At 40.2% G+C, this 16,290-nt stretch overlaps 1 protein-coding gene and 1 long non-coding RNA gene across 4 annotated transcripts in view; both read left to right on the forward strand.

Moving 5' to 3' along the window:
* The first annotated feature begins 971 nt into the window (after positions 1-971).
* Positions 972-1,628, forward strand: LOC309361630. Its single transcript, XR_014164568.1, has 2 exons — positions 972-1,057; positions 1,213-1,628. It is a non-coding gene; the product is annotated as an uncharacterized lncRNA (long non-coding RNA).
* Positions 1,629-3,524: 1,896 nt separating this feature from the next.
* Positions 3,525-16,290, forward strand: part of CNTRL (centriolin) — a 64,753-nt gene continuing 51,987 nt past the window's right edge. The window contains exons 1-6 of one of the 3 annotated variants that reach the window (XM_081896257.1): positions 3,525-3,764; positions 4,031-4,066; positions 9,431-9,686; positions 11,409-11,542; positions 13,141-13,271; positions 15,230-15,371. In XM_081896257.1, the coding sequence (XP_081752383.1) occupies positions 9,536-9,686; positions 11,409-11,542; positions 13,141-13,271; positions 15,230-15,371 (558 nt within the window). In that variant the 5' untranslated portion in view covers positions 3,525-3,764; positions 4,031-4,066; positions 9,431-9,535. Of the gene's footprint in view, positions 3,765-3,878; positions 4,067-9,430; positions 9,687-11,408; positions 11,543-13,140; positions 13,272-15,229; positions 15,372-16,290 lie in introns of those variants that run through there. The other 2 variants (XM_081896256.1, XM_081896255.1) reach the window with 2 other exon arrangements.

Below are 16,290 nucleotides of genomic sequence, written 5' to 3' on the forward strand. Positions count from 1 at the left end.
CTGAACAGAGGGACCCTTTCCCTTAATTCTAAGATCGTATGGCCATTACCCACCCACCCCAGCAGCAATTTTACACTTGCCTTCATTTTGTGGATGTTAGACTTTTAGTGTAAGAACAAAGTTGGTATTGTAAGCTTGCTGTCTTCCGCTTTTTTAAATATAGCATAACTGTGTAGACATGTGCCTCTGTAGATGTCTGTCTTTGATTTGTGCACGCTAAGTGGAATGTCCTAGGAAAACAGATGTTATGCAAGATTTTGCAAGTTTAAACAAATACTTTAACCAGCGTTTACAGGAAAGACTGTTTGCAAAAGAAATCATTGACCAATGAAATCATACCCATACCCTTCACACTTAGCAGGTCACTCCTCCCTCCCATGTGAAAAGTAAGAAAGTTATCCCTTGTCATGTGCAAAGAGGGGAGTCATCCTAGTTTTCTTGGGGCTCCCTCACAGGTTAGAAAAATATTATGTGGAAGAAAGAAAATCCAAACACATGGGACACCATACTCAGGAATGGGAGATTTATTGTAAACAATACTGTATTTGATAATATACTGCTACAAAGTGCAACAAAATGTTGCAGCATGGAACCACAACAAAAAGTTGTGTGAAATCCTTCAGGCCCATTTTCAGCATACTGCATTCCAGAAACCAGACGTAGCTTGTGAGGTGAGCAAAAACAGTGGCATCCTCCCACCACCAGCACTGCTGCACACAATGCGGATCTCCTTCACTGTTGCTGTGATTATTGCCCTGTTGTTCAATATAGTCTAAGTGTAGGCTCTGAAAGGCCTTTTAAAAAAATTTAACCTCAAGCTTCTTTATTTATTTATTTTTATTTAATTTTACAAGAAAAGAAAAAGAAACAAAAAACAATACATAACACTGTAAACACATTTATATACATGTTTTCCAAAATGCAAACTAAAAAAGAAAATACTTTTCATAACCAATAATATTACCAAATTCATGCCTGAAACATTACAATATATCAATCTTAGTTAAAATATTATAAAAGGCCTTCATGTGGCAACCACATTGCTGAAGTTAAACCAGTGGCGTAGCGTGGGGGGTGCAGGGGGGGCCGGCCGCACCGGGCGCAACATCTGGGGGTTAGGGTTAGGGGGCGCAAATCCACGGGTTAGGGGGTGCAAATTACTTGTCTTGCCCCGGGTGCTGATAACCCACGCTACGCCACTGAGTTAAACAGGTCTCAGCCTGCTCAGTGCCTAGATGGAGTAGCCTGATGTATGCACCCTTGTAAGTAATAAATAATAACTATATATGCTTACTTACTAATCAGTATTATCACAGAACCTAATTACTTGTTACAGCAATTAATTTCTGTTGCTGATCATTAATGCATAGATTAAAAAATAGGGAACTCTCTCCACATGAGCCAACCTGGTCCCTGCAATCATCCATCTGAGGCCCTTCTTCATCTGCCCCATAGGATGTTCAGAGTGTGAAAGTACAAGATCTGGCCTTTTCAGTGAGGCACACTTGGTGCCGTCTTAATCCGTCTTTAGGCACCAGGTAAATACTTTTATTTTCCCATGGCCCTTAACTTTGGCCCATAATTTGAAGGGTAGCATGGTTCTGCCTTTGTTCGGCATAGCTATGTTTTTTTATATTTTTATGGGATGTTCTTACTGGCTTTAAAGGAAATGTAGTAGTGTACTGAAATTTCAGGACATTTTAGAATTTCCAACATCTCCTCTCTTGCCCATCCTTTAGCCTTTCACTATAAATTAGACCCTTAGGCACTGCCCCTTACTTCAGAATGAGTATTTATAGTTCATCACAAGCTGAACATGAGATTGCAGAGTGATGAGACTGCAAAAAAAGATGAATGTTTACCACATTTCTCGGGATTTTCTAGGTACTGAAAATATACACAAGATATAAAACTACTAGAATAGTGTTTACAGTAGCCTTCTATTTTTCAGAGCCATGCTGACAGAAACAATAAATCATGCTATCAACTGAGATTAATACAGTGGTACCTCGGGTTAAGAACTTAATTCGTTCTGGAGGTCCGTTCTTAACCTGAAACTGTTCTTAACCTGAAGCACCACTTTAGCTAATGGAGCCTCCTGCTGCCGCAGTGCCACCGGAACACAATTTCTGTTCTCATCCTGAAGCAAAGTTCTTAACCCAAGGTACTATTTCTGGGTTAGCGGAGTCTGTAACCTGAACCGTATGTAACCCGAGGTAGAACAGCTTGCTCTATGGTATTAACCCCTTCGTGCATTAATTAGACTTTTGCATGTTGGTTATACAAGGCTGGCTATCCCACAATATGAACCTGCCAAGGTTTTGAGATCTTCAAGGAGGCCCTTCTCCCAGCCCCAGCACCCTCACAGGCATGCTTGGGAGCGCGAGGGCCTTCTTGGTGGTTGCTCCCAGACTTTGAAACACCCTTCCTAGAAAAGTTGGATGGGCTCCCTCCTTGTTGTCATTCTGCTGGCAACTGAACATTTTCCTGTTCCAACAGGCTTTGGGAACTGACTGTTTTTGATTAAAGGACTGTGTGCACTACTTTTTTATTGTCATTATTTTCATTGTTTTAATAGTTGTTATTCATGCATATACGGTAGTTTATTTCTATAACTGTTTATTTTATTTTACAATTGTTTTGAAATACCTGCCCAACTCGATGGGCAATGTGTTCATTTGTTAAAACTACTAATTTTATGAAACAATGCATTTCTAGAAATGAAAAAAATTCTGTTATGGAAAACCTTCATCCTACATCACTGATTATTTAAGTTACTTTGAACTTGTTAAAAAAGCAGCCTAAGACATGGCAGCCCTGTATTCGGAAATTTTAAATGTCTGTTTTTTCCCCCATTTTGTTTATATGTGATGTAAGCAGCGCAGAGTGGCGAGGGAAATCCAGCCAGATGGGCGGGGTATAAATAATAAAATTATTATTTTTATTTTCTATATTTTTAGTGGTTCTTATTTTAATGTGTACTCTGCCTTGAGTCTCTGTCAGGTAAAAAGATGTGGTGTTTATGTGTTATAAGAGAGTGAGAGAGAGAACATGTTCTGTACAACACTTTTCCCAAACAGAGGGTCTGCATTTTGCAAGCTGCCTTTGGAGGCTTCGCCCTGAAAGGCCTTTTATACGTGTGTTGAAATAAATACAAATAAACAAAACAACAGTACCAGTCTATACACAAGCCTCCTCTGAGGTAACTCCCATTGAGTTAAATGGGGCTTACTCCAAAGTAGGTGGATCCAACATTGCAGCCTGAGGCTATAACCTTAGGCTCACTTAACTTTAAGTCCCATTTAACTCAATAGGACTCGCCTCTAGATGGGGCTAGTTAGTTGTAAGAGCCATAGTAAGAGACGCGGAAACAGTAGGTGGGGACATTGACAATAAAAGGCGGGAAAGCGCCCAACGACCTAAATCTGGGCGAAGAACAGTTAAAAAGAGAAAGCCAGGGGGCGTGGTGGGGGCGTGGTCACTGCGGGAAGCCCCGCCCCCGCGCTTCAACCCTCTCTCTCCTTTTCAAGCCGTCAAAGATGGCGTCGCCGGGCTGTTAAAAGGATCCGCTTGTCAGCGTGAGGCAAATCCTCACCGGCGAGCGCTTAGCCGCCGCCTTCCTGTTTAATTTCCATCAAGTTTCAAAACTGGAGGGAAGAAGGAAAGGGGAAGACGGTCGAGAAGACATTTCTATAAAAGCGAGCCGGGCCACGAGCGAGCCCGGCAGCGGCTCCCCCGCAAGCCCCGGAATGTTAGCCGTGACGGTGAGGCACGGGCCCGCGCCCTGAGGGGTTGCCATGGCGACGGGAGTAATCAAAGCTGCGCCCTCAGGGAACGCAGGCGGGAATTGGCCGTTGGGCGGCTGCCGTTGAGTGCCTTCATCCCTTCAGCGCATCCAAGGGGGAAAGGAGGAGTCGGGACGCCCTTACTCTCTTTGGGGAGGTGTGTGGGGTGTCGGACCTCAGGGCCCCCACACAGGTTAAGGGAAGGAGGAAGGATTAGTTTATTTTTTCTCTCTCTCTCTTTCTAGATATTTGATTATTTGGCTTTCTGTTGACTTTTAGAAGTAAGTGGATGGGATGTTTTTTTAAAATGTGTTTCTCTTTCCTCATGGTTTTAATGTATCTAAGTGGGCTTTATTGTCTGTCTGGTTGTAAGTGGTTTAGGGTTGCCGTGGGCAGGATCATTATACTGTAAATCGCCCTGTGCTCAATTAATTAATCAATAATAATGAACGGGGAACTTTGATAAATAATAAATAAATAATTTCTATCCCACACACTTTCAGCATAAATTTATGTTTTAACAGGGTGAATGGTAAGAGTAGTTTCAGGGGGGTGGGGCCAGAGGAAGAAAAGGAATGAAATAAGCTCTGACCTTTCCTTTTTAAACAGAAAGAAGCTCTGGTTGTGTGCACTTGTCACATATGCGATGACAAGTATTACTACGAGTGTTCATTTGTTAAGGTTTCGTTTTTATTTTAAGTGTAAGTAAAGGTAAAGGGACCCCTGACCATTAGGTCCAGTCGTGGCCGACTCTGGGGTTGCGGCGCTCATCTCGCTTTATTGGCCGAGGCAGCTGGCGTACAGCTTCCAGGTCATGTGGCCAGCATGACTAAGCCGCTTTGGCGAACCAGAGCAGCGCACGGAAATGCCATTTACCTTTCCGCCGGAGCGGTACCTATTTATCTACTTGCACTTTGACGTGCTTTTGAACTGCTAGGTTGGCAGGAGCAGGGACCGAGCAACGGGAGCTCATCCCGTTGTGGGGATTCAAACCGCGCCACCCGCGTCCCTTCTGTTTTAAGTGTACCTGGTTATAATTGTTTTATCTGTAAATTGCCTTGAGATGGTGATTTATAAGATGATTAATAAATCAATAATAATAGTTCCTACTGAGAAAACAGACCTACTGAAAATAATGAGCATAACTTACTTAGATCTGTTATTTTCAATGGGTGTCCTCAGTGTAGAACTTAGCTGAATACAACCAAATCCTTTAAAATAAAGCACACTACATGTCTTCCAGGGTCGTACCTTGGAAGTCAAACGGAACTTCAAAATGTTCAGAAACCAAAGCGCGGCTTCCGATTGGCTGCAGGAAACTCCTGCAGCCAATTTGAAGCTGCGGAAGCCCTGTCGGACATTTGGGTTCCAAAGAATGTTTGCAAACCGGAACACTCACAGGTTTGCAGCATTTGGGAGCCAAAACGTCCAAGTACCAGTGAGTTCAGGAGCCAAGGTATGACTGTAGTAAGAAAGAGAGAAGTGCAATTTAAAAATAATGTTCATAATAAAAAATACTTGCATTACATGTCAGTCTTCTTTTAAAAAAATAATCATAATAATTTCATTGCATATCAGTGCAATTTAAATATGATTATCCTATACCACTGTTTCTATGTCCTGCTTAATAAATAAATAAATGACGGTGATTAATAATAATAATAATAATAATAATAATAATAATAGAAAAATATTATTATGACCTTCCTTTTTCAAAAATCCTTTAAAGTAGAGATTTTTATCCCAGTCTGTGTCTGTCTTGGATTTGAAATTGTTTTTACTGTTGATTTATTATTGGTGTTTTTATTGTTATTTTCTTCAAGGTGTTTCATGGGAAGCTATTCATAAATGAATTGCAATAATAATGCACACTAATGTAGCAAATTAAAACAACAAATTCAAGCAACAGCAGCCCTATTTTCTACCCAACTTTCTTGGTAATCCAGAAAAGATGAGGAACCCCACTCACAGGGGAGAATGAACTAAAGCTCCCGCTGAACTGAGTCAGGTTTACCTGAGTATAGCACAGTTAAGAATCTCCAATGCAATCTACAGTGCATGTCTATTCAGGAGTAAGAACCATGGAGTGCAAGGAATTTATTGTCAATATACGAGTATAGGATTGCAAGCCTTTCATGACAGACGTTTCATTGGTGAACAGACAGCATGCTAAGAGCTCGAGGCTGGTGTCTAGTTCCCAGTTTCTTATGTAAAAAATTTAAATAGAGCAGCATGATTAAAAGAAGCAGTTCTTTTTAAGGATAGTAAATAACCTGCCTCAATAAGGTACTTGTTCTGCACACCAATATAATCACAGGGCTACCCTATTTCATACATCACAATGACCAGAAGCAACAGCATTTTCTCTGTTTAAAAGTGCCACACATGAATGAAAAACTGGGGATTTCCCACCCCAGAATAAGTGAAAACATGCACTACAAGAGGGAAACTGCCCTGTATGAAGCACAATAACATCATGTCCAGTGCAACACTGTTTTGATACAAGATGCTGTTAAACATAGCACCCCTATGCTAATAATACACATATAAATGAATAAAGAACTGGAGGTGTGCAGCCCCAAATAAGCTTTGGGCCACTGCAAATCCTACTCACACACACTCCAAAAAAAGCTTCCTCTAGGAAATGCCTTTTGTATCACATGTGGCCCAATGCTTCTTGAAGAATGATTGGGATAAAGATGTAATAAATAATCTGCCCTTCTTTCAAGTGCCACATTGTTGGGGGAGGCTGTTCATGTTTCCCAGCTTCTTCAACCTCTCTGCTTTGAGTGTTTCATGTCTTCCATATTTTGGAGACAATCTACTTCTAGGAGTGTGTGGGATTGTGATATACAATATGGTGATTGTTGTCCAACATCATATGGATATGAAAACAAAGTTCTGTATGAAGTTACATTGGCTTGTTTTATAAAGCATCATCAAAAAGACAGCTCTTAAAAAAATAAGCTACTCTGAGTGATGTGTCTTTTAATGATACTTTCAGTAAACAAGGATAAAGAGCAGTATCAAACGAGTTTGAAGTATTTAACCACCAACCACAATGTTAAATAGCTAGGACAGAAAAAGTGAAGATGAAAGAAAGATAATATGTGGGCAGATTAAACAAATAAATGAAGCCGTTTGCAGGATATGTAGGATTATGAGTATTAAAATCTAGGTGAAATAAATTAGAGCATGTATGACAAAAGGGTTCTTGTCAACCGAGCTCTACTCAGCAGGGCTTTTTTTTTCAGCCGGAAGTTGCCAGAACACAGTTCTTGCACCTCTCAGGTGAGCACCTTTGCCATTCTAAGAGAACAAGGGAAGTGTTCATTGTAAGTTCCAGCATCTCTCTTTCTAGAAAAGTAGCACTGCTACTCAGAGTAAACCCATTGAAATTAATGCATCTAAGTTGCTTTTGTCCATTATTTTCAATAGTTCTACACTGAGTGGGATTAGCATTGGCTAAAACCCAAGAAATTACTTTTTTTGAATTTTATTTTTCATCTCAGCCTCACAATGTTAGTTTTGTTAGTTATACAAGTGTTTAAGAAGCTAGTTAAAATAATAAATGTGCTATTCTTACCTTATAAAGAACCCATTGTTTCCAAGTGTTCAAGAGAGATTAAAAGATAATTCAGTCTTTGCCTGCAGACTCACAATCTAATAGACATGTATGAAAAAGAATGGGTAGGGGAAAGGAAAGAAGCAAATTTAGGCACCAGTTCTTGATGTTCTTGTTCTCTCAGCATTAATACTATATTTCAGGCATGTCCAACAGATCAATAGTGATCTACTGGTTGATCCCGGGGTGTTCCTGGTCAATCTATGGAGTTGGACGTCCCTGCTATATTTGATCTGGAAAACTGAGCCTCCCTGCCTTTACATTCACACAAATAAGAAGCCTTTGGCAGAGACCAATTGGCTGTGCACACTCAGGGCAACTGGGAGTTGGAGCTGAGTGTTATTTCTGCCAGAGAGGACAGAAGCAAGCTCTGTGCCGCTTCTCCTTCTGCAGCCAATGAATTGGGCCACATTCATTTCTCTTTTGCCATGATGTGCTTCCTAGGAGAGGGGACACGGGTGGCACTTATGTCTAAACCACTGAACATCTTGGGCTTGCTGATCAGAAGGTTGGTAGTTCAAATCTGCACGACAGGGTGAGCTCCTGTTGCTCTGTCCCAGCTTCTGCCAACCTAGCAGTTCAAAAGCATACCAGTGCAAGTAGATAAATGCAGTAGGTACCTCTGCCATGGGAAGGGAAACAGCATTTCTGTATACTCTGGCTTCCGTCATGGTGTTCTGTTTCACCAGAAGTGGTTTAGTCATGCTGGCCACATGACCCAGAAAGCAGTCTGTGGACAAACACTGGCTTCCTTGGTCTGAAGTGAGATGAGCGCCACACCCCATAGTCGCCTTTGACTGAACCTAACCGTCCAGAGGTCATTTACCTTTTGCCTTACCTGCTTCCTAGGAGACAAGAGGTATGGTCTTCCCTGGCCATTGGATCCCTGACTGGTGGCAGAGGTTAAAGTGTACTTTCCTTTCCTTCTGCAGACTCAGAATGTTAGCAGAGAATGTTAGGGAGCAGAGAATGTTAGGGAGAAGTAGCTTAGCGTAGCAGTTTAATAAACAGTGGCCTTAGTTTTAAGTTAGCTTTGGGCAATATGACTGGTTGCTTTGAAGAGCCTACAGCAGAGACCATATGAGTCATCAAAAGGTGCATGCCTTATATATCAAGTGAACTAAAATTAATGTTGTGATCTGCTTTTTGTTACTGTCCAAATGAGATGGCAGATAGTAGATGTGCTTTAGCAACAGAAACAGCTTGAACTGCATTTAGGTATTCTTGGGAAGGCAATGTGTTATGTAACACAGGGTATTACATATAATACACACAGAGGGACACACATGCTGGGCACAAAACACTCTTAGGTGTAGACTTCCACCCTACAAAAGTCAGTTTTAGTTGTTTGTTCTGTGGTGTATATATATGTGTGTGTGTGTGTGTGTGTTTACCATTTGTCATCTGTTTGCCTCCCATTTTGCTGAAACAGTTAAGGAGAAAACAGGCCTGATGTTTGCCATTCATGTTTATAACTGTAATAGGCAGGCAACTGACAATACTCTTCCTCAAGAAAGTAGTTGTAGGTGGAGGAATCTCTAAGGTAGTTTGCTTCTTTGGCTGGTTTTCTTATCCTACAACTCTAACAGAAACTGTTCATATAAGCTAAAGTGTTTCTGCACTAGTGGGGGTGGGGTGGGAAACCACAGCTTCCTGAAAGCAAACTGAGGACGTGGTAAGTAAGCAAAGATAGAAGGCATGAAATTTGAGTTAGCTCTGGCTGCCTACTAGGCAAGTTGTCCTGAGGGATGTGTGCACTAGTGGCTTTCCTTATTATTTTTTGGTTTATCCTCATTTTTAAAGTTCATTTTGTAAGTCACTTTGAGTTTCACTTTTTGAAAGAACAGTTAAAAATAAGGATGAAGAATGAGAGTTGTAAAAGCTCTGAAAGAAAGTTTCTTTAATATTCATTTAACATAACCAATAATTAAGATCTGTAGTTTACATTTGAGCAGCTATATGAATATTTTTATGCCCTTGGAAACGATTTAAAGAGGATCTTGTGTTTGTCTGCTTGTAGCTTTTCACCTAATACTATGCAGCATTCTGTGCAGTAAGGAAAGGCCAGCCACAAAGAGCACCACTTAGAAATAGACTGTTGTCTTCATCTCGAACTCGGAGTCCAATGTCTACTGTGAGTTCAAGCAGCAGGTCACCATCTCCGTTGAGCAGACGAGGTATTCCAGCTACTTATCTGACAAAGGGGAAAAGGCATCAAGGAAATGCACCTGAAGAAAGTGATACAGGAATTCCCTCTGAATCTTCAATTGGACAAGGTATAGTAGTTAATAGCATTTTAAACTATACATTTTTGACATTTGGATCTAGACATATGCCCGGATTTTATTTTATTTTGGTGGGGGAACAATAGAATATGGCTTTTGAACTAGCTTTTATTTCTTGATTGTTTGATAACTATGTATTCCACTATAGAGCACGGTATTTCCAGGCACCTCAACAAATTATAAAAATAAAAACAGTAATACCAAGATAAAATTTCATATAATAATAACACAGGAAAAAAAGAGTTAAAGACAGGAAATAACACAATGCCTTGTTTCACCTGGCATGAAAATGACATCAACAGAAGGTACCAGGTGATGCTCCCTAGGAAGAGCATTCCAGAAACTAATATCTATTTAGAGCATTTTGTAGATAATAAGAGCACAACATGTTCTCAGGCAGGTGCAGCTGAGTGTGTTTAGAGGTGCCAGAGGGCCCACTAGAGAGTTCTTTTGTTCAGAACCGGAGGTCCTTCTCCATGTGCCCCATCCAAAAGAAGGTCAGAGGTTGGTGACACAGGAGAGGAGCTTTTCAGTTGTCCCAGCACACCTTGCCCAAAACTACGGCATGTTTTAATGTGGCAGCAAAAAGTTGTTGAAGTCAGCACCAGGCAGGGCACACTGAGAAGAACATGGTTGGTGGAAGGACCCTGAGTGAGTGACTGGGAGAAGAAAGGAAAGAGGTGGGAGGATCCACCGCTTTCTGTGTGAGACAAGAGTTAAGAGCTACCTTTGAGAGAGGACTTTCTCTATTTTTGTTTTTGCTAGATTAGTTTCTTTTATCTTGCTGTATTATTTGGAACTCTGTCTCTACTCTCCACATTAATGGATGGTGGAGAAGTTCGCATGGTGCTTATAGAGAGGAGCAATGCTGGGTAGTTGGACTTGCCATGGTGGAGAACTTAGCTGCACCCATGTGGGTGGTAAGCTGCAGGCAGCAGTTTTCCCACCTGCAATAATTCACAGAAAGCTCTGAAAGGGGGCATTCTAGGCCAAAGACAAAGACTGGCAGCTTTGGAACATAGGATCTGGGTATGTTCATGTTGGGATAAGTGTTCTGTCAGGGTATGCCTGCTTGGTTTCAGTTGGGAGTGAAATCTAAGCATTAGGCCAAAAGGTTTCATGGAAAAGTAATTTTTAAGAATGCCTTTAAAGTAAGAGATGTTCAGGAAGAGAATTCAGGAGAAGAAGTGAGGGGAAATGGAAGGAACCATAAAAAATAGAAAAAGAATTATTGAAAGATAATACCCTTCTTTGAAAAGACAATTACTGAACTTTTAAAACAGGGATGGAGAACCTGTGACCCTCCAGATGTTTTGCCCTGCAGCTACTATCACCCCTGACTTTTGACCATACTAGCTGGGGCTAGTAGGAATCGGAGTCTAATGATATCTGGAGGGCTACATGTTAGGCACTCCTATTGTAAAGAGACATGATAATGGAAAACGAAGGGGACAAATGGCAAGTTTGATGGTCAATAAACATAGACCATTATGAGGTTCATGATGGAAGTGTCAGTATCCAAAGTTATTAGCTCAGTGATAGAAACAACTCACTAATAGGTTTGCTTTGTCATACTACATATTTTATGAACATGCTAAAAGCACTTTTTAATGCAATCAGATATTTTGTCCTTTATGATAAAACTTTCAGTTGAATGATTTTCTTTCTATTATTGTATTGTCACACACAGCAACACCTTATTGTTCATTTCAGATGACAACTGTATCAGTCCAGGTATCAGATACATAACTGAGACTCTTATCAAGAAGCTGTCCAAACAGGAAAATCTGGCACGCGTAACTACTCTAAATCTTTCCCTTGCCAAAGATGGGGGAAAGAAGTTTAAGGTATAATGTTTATTATTATTTTTCCTCTCACCTTTCCCCCTGATGGGACTCAGGGGAATGTCACACTTGTGTCTATTCACCTAGAACAAAAAAAATTGCTGCATATAGAGCTACCACTGCACATTCCAATTTGCCTACAAAAACTACCCATAGAGTCCTTGACTTTATATCATGCCCTTTAAAAAGTATACAGTCGAATTTTTTATACTATATATTGCTGGTACTCCCTGTTCCAATGACTTGCTTCTGGGGCTATTTATCAAGGCAAATTATCCAGACCAGAAGATGTGAATTCCCTAGCTTAGAGGTTTTATCTAAAAGCAATAACCTTTCTACAGCCCAAGCAAGGGTGGAAAACCAGGCTCTCTAGAATTTATATCGAGTAGTCAATGCAGAGCATTCATACAAATTGCAAATCACAGAGGCTGATGTTCTACACCTTTATTTCCTTCTGTGCCTGAAGAGAGTAGTGTAAACAAAAAGACTCCTAGTGAGTTCACTTGGCTGGATCCCATTCTGAGAGGGCAGGAGGCTCCCCAAATAAGTCCTGACACCATTTTAATAAACTAAATACAATAGCATATTTCACATTTCATTGTAGACCAGCCCCAGCCAGCATGGCCAATGGTAAGGTATAATGGGAACATCTAAAGGAGGTACCATGTTGGCTATCTCTGCAGTAAACCATAGTTAATGGTTTACCCTGAATATTGTTTCCCATTAGCACATGGAGAAAACAAAATAAACCCGTGACTTAGCATTATGTCCCTGATTAAAGGACCCCAGTCAGTAAACCAAGAACAAACCATGGCTCCAGTTCCTGATTTTGGGGGTAGTGTAACAAAGCATCATCCCTGATTTGAATGTAAAGCTACACCAGCAATTTGTTTCCTTCTAGCATGAGTTGGAAAGAGCAAAAATTCAAGATCAGCACATTCACAGCAAACCATTGACTATAGTTTACCAGGAAGTGTAAATAAGACAATTGGAAGAAAAAAATAAAACGTGGTGTCCTGTTGAAGAGAATTAGGCACAGCTTAAAATAACTTTAATTCAATTGAGTTCATTTGCTTAAAATGATGAGTAACCACATGGGTGTAGCCAAAGGTTTGTAGGGGAGGGAAGGTGCCCCTGCCCCAATTCAAATAAGTAAATAAAAATATTCAACTAACCAACCAATTGCATCACAAATAACTTGGTTCTGTGCCCCCCCAACATAAAGTCTGCCGCCCTAAAATAAATCGTGGCTATGCCCAAAGGTAAGCAGAAAACCTAGTAATCATGTCTTTCTTTGCAATTTCTTTCTCAGTATCAGACTGAGATAAAGCTGGTTTTTTACAACCGTTTTACATCTCTGAATTTGGCCACTTGAGAAGCTGCCTCCAAATATTTAAGATGCTCAGAATAAGTTTTTAAATGCCTCTTGGGTGAAACTTAAAAAAAAATCAAAATCAGTTGGTACAATTACACTTGATTATAAATCTCAGTTGATAGCATGATTAATTGTTTGTCAGCATGGCTCTGAAAAATAGAAGGCTACTGTTTTATCTCACTGTCAACACTATTCTAGTAGTTTTATATCTTGTGTATATTTTCAGTACCTAGAAAATCTCGAGAAGTGTGGTAAACTCGAGGTCCTCAATCTCAGTAACAATCTGATTGAGAAGATTGAAAAACTAGACAAACTTTTAAAGCTACGTGACCTCAATCTATCATTCAACAAAATATGGTAAGCAAGATTATAGCAAAATACTGTTTTCTTAGTATGGTGCATTAAAAGATTTATTGTTGCAAAATGTTGCTACATTGGGATTGTGAACCATGAAACAGGAACAGCTTCCACCAAAGAGAGAACTAAAAATAACCCAGGCTGTAGGAGTCTGTAGCTCTAGTGCTTTTGTTTTGGTGCTGGTACTTTTTTAGCAAAGCAGCTTTCATAATTTGATGCAGAAATGGCATCAAGGTATTAAAATCCTTCATGATTGTAGAGGTAGAACATGGGAAGCTGTCTTATACCACATTCTATACCACATTGGTTGTGTTCCTGCTCACTCTGGATATGTAAGTTATACCTTGGAAGTCGTACAGAATCCATTCTGGAAGTCCATTCGACTTCCAAAACATTAAAAAACCAAAGCATAGCTTCCGATGTGTTATTGTGGGGTCCAAAGTCCCCATGGCCCCTAGGAATTGGCTCCTTTAGTGGTCAGTGGACTAGGCTAGTCCCCTAAATGTTCCCCTGGTGCCTCCTTCCCAAAGTCTGGGAAACTTCTGCCCAGCTTAAGGAGGCACAATGCTCCGACGGGTCCAGGATCCCTTTTGTTACCTTCCCAAAACCTGTGAATCTTCTGCTTGGCTTAGGGAGGGAGGCGCAGTGCTCACATACATGATGTCCGCCCCACAATTACTCTCTCAAGCTGGCACCTCTGACCTTACTGTTGCCATACAGAAAATTTTGCTGCATGCCACTGCTTTGAAATACCCAGCCAGATGGGCAGGGTATAAATAATAAATTGTTTGTTTGTTTGTAGGTCAGAGCGAGAACATAGATTTGCAGACCAGGTATTACCAAGTGTCTGTATTTAAAATGACAGGCTGCAATCCTAACCCCATTTACCTAGGTGTAAGCATCATGGAATATGATAGGACTTTGGATGACACCAGTTTTCACTGTCAGGCTGCAACACTTCAGAATAGATATGTCTAGGATTGCACAGTTAACTCTGTGAAGTTAAGTTTCCTAAACCTGAATGCTACCATTTAACTATCTTTTTGGATCAGGCTGCCCATTGATTTCTACACACTACATTTGATGTAACTTCCTCACTTGGTGAAACAGCTTTTCTATGATGAAATGTGGATTAGAGCAATGAGTTGTGTGGGTTTTTAAAAAAAAAACAACACCAAGGCATAACAACGCAGGCATGATAAACCTTTTCAAACGAAAGCAGAGAAGGGCACAAGCAATCTCCCTCCTACCATATGGTGATTAGAATGGTATAGTTTTTGGAGCGTAAAATAGAACCTTTCCAAACAGTCAATAGTATTTACAATAATATTTTAATGAAGTTTTGCTTAACATTCCTGAAAATCCTCAACAATATTGCAACAGTTTTCTGATTTCAGAAATTTTATTTACTGGCATAGTATCTTGATAGCTATTGTCTGTCTTCCCTAAATATATGTTTTATTCTATATTTGTTTTAAAATGGCAAAATGAAAACATTTATGCAAACACCAAACCAGGTATCAAGCCAAAAAGCTGCATATAGTTTTGGAGGAACTCAATTTACATGAAATAATCATTTATCAAACATCTATTGTAATTGCATCTTATTCTTTCTTGTGCTTGCTGTAAATTTAATTCCTCAAAGCTTTTTGGCTTGGAGTCTCATTTTCTGCTTGTAGGCTAAACAAAACATACTTTACAGATGCAGAGCACTAGGATTCCATGACTCCAAACCCAAAGGTTTAGGAAGAAATAGTAAAATATTCAACAGGTCTCCAGTGTTTGTGGCTAAGCCTTTTTTAAAAATATGAAGCCGGATGTGAGCATGTATGAGAGTTGTTCCTGGTTTTGGAAATCATGGTTTGAAAATGTTCCCTGTGTCCTAGGAGAAGCTTAAAGGTATACAGATGTTGTTCATCTTATAATATATAACTTCAATATTTCTCTCTGTTCACCAGTAAAATAGAAGGTATTGAACATCTACAGAATTTACAGAAGCTGAACCTCACTGGGAATGAGATTGAGCACATCCCAGCATGGGTAGGGAAGAAACTCAGGTCCTTGCGCATCCTGAATTTGAGAAAAAACAAAATATCATCAGTAAGTGATTTCAACTTAGAGCGATGCTTGCAGAACACTCCTTGTTTTTGGATTTTAGTTGTTGTCTGCTTACTTCTTTCTTTAAGCCTTTTCCTTAAGATAACACTCATAATCATTTGAAAATCGCTGTCTTTGTAGAAGATTGATAATAACCATGTGTACCAGTTAGCTAGATTTAATTATTATTTCTTTACTTTTAAAGAATGAGCCTTCCAAGCACCTGTGAATGCTTTCATCTGGTGACAAATCACAGAAATACATGATTTTAAAGGAAGATAAGAAGTAGGGTACATTTCTCATGTGAGGAAATGTAAAGAGGGCTAGAAAATGAGAGACAATCATAGTTCCAACAATTTTTCCATAAAGCCAAGAGCAAGTGTCATTGTGAGGATCTCCCCCCAGAGATTCCCACTGTATGATGATTAGAATTATATGTTGACATATGCTAAGGCAGTAGTTTGCAAAACTATTTTCCAGAAGGCCTTTGGAGTCTTTCAGGAGTTCTTCAGTGAGAAGATTAGTAATTCTGGCTGAGTGCCCCTGATAGGCACATGGCTCTCCAGTAGCGCACTCTCCAGCAATGCACAGCTGGAGGAGAGTGGGTGTGTTCTCCATCCAAGTGGAGCAACAATAAGGTTGTATACATCAGTTCCCTGTATGAGCTTAGTGACTGTCCTAGAATTTATCATAGAGTGCTACATGGAGCACTGAGATTCCATGACAGTCACCTTAGAATGCCCCAGCAGACACAATATGCTAAAGGATTCCTGAAGTGTTTTTTTTAACCTGTTGAATGAGGCCTTTTGCCTTCATTCAGGTCCATGTATCACAGATGTTGGGATCCTTTGACCATCAGCCCCAGCAAGCATGGCCAGTGGGTAGGGATGATGGGAGTTGCATTTCAGCAAAATCTGGAGGG

The sequence above is a fragment of the Podarcis melisellensis genome (genome assembly GCF_964234715.1).
Source record: "Podarcis melisellensis genome assembly, chromosome: Z".
NCBI lineage: Eukaryota > Metazoa > Chordata > Lepidosauria > Squamata > Lacertidae > Podarcis > Podarcis melisellensis.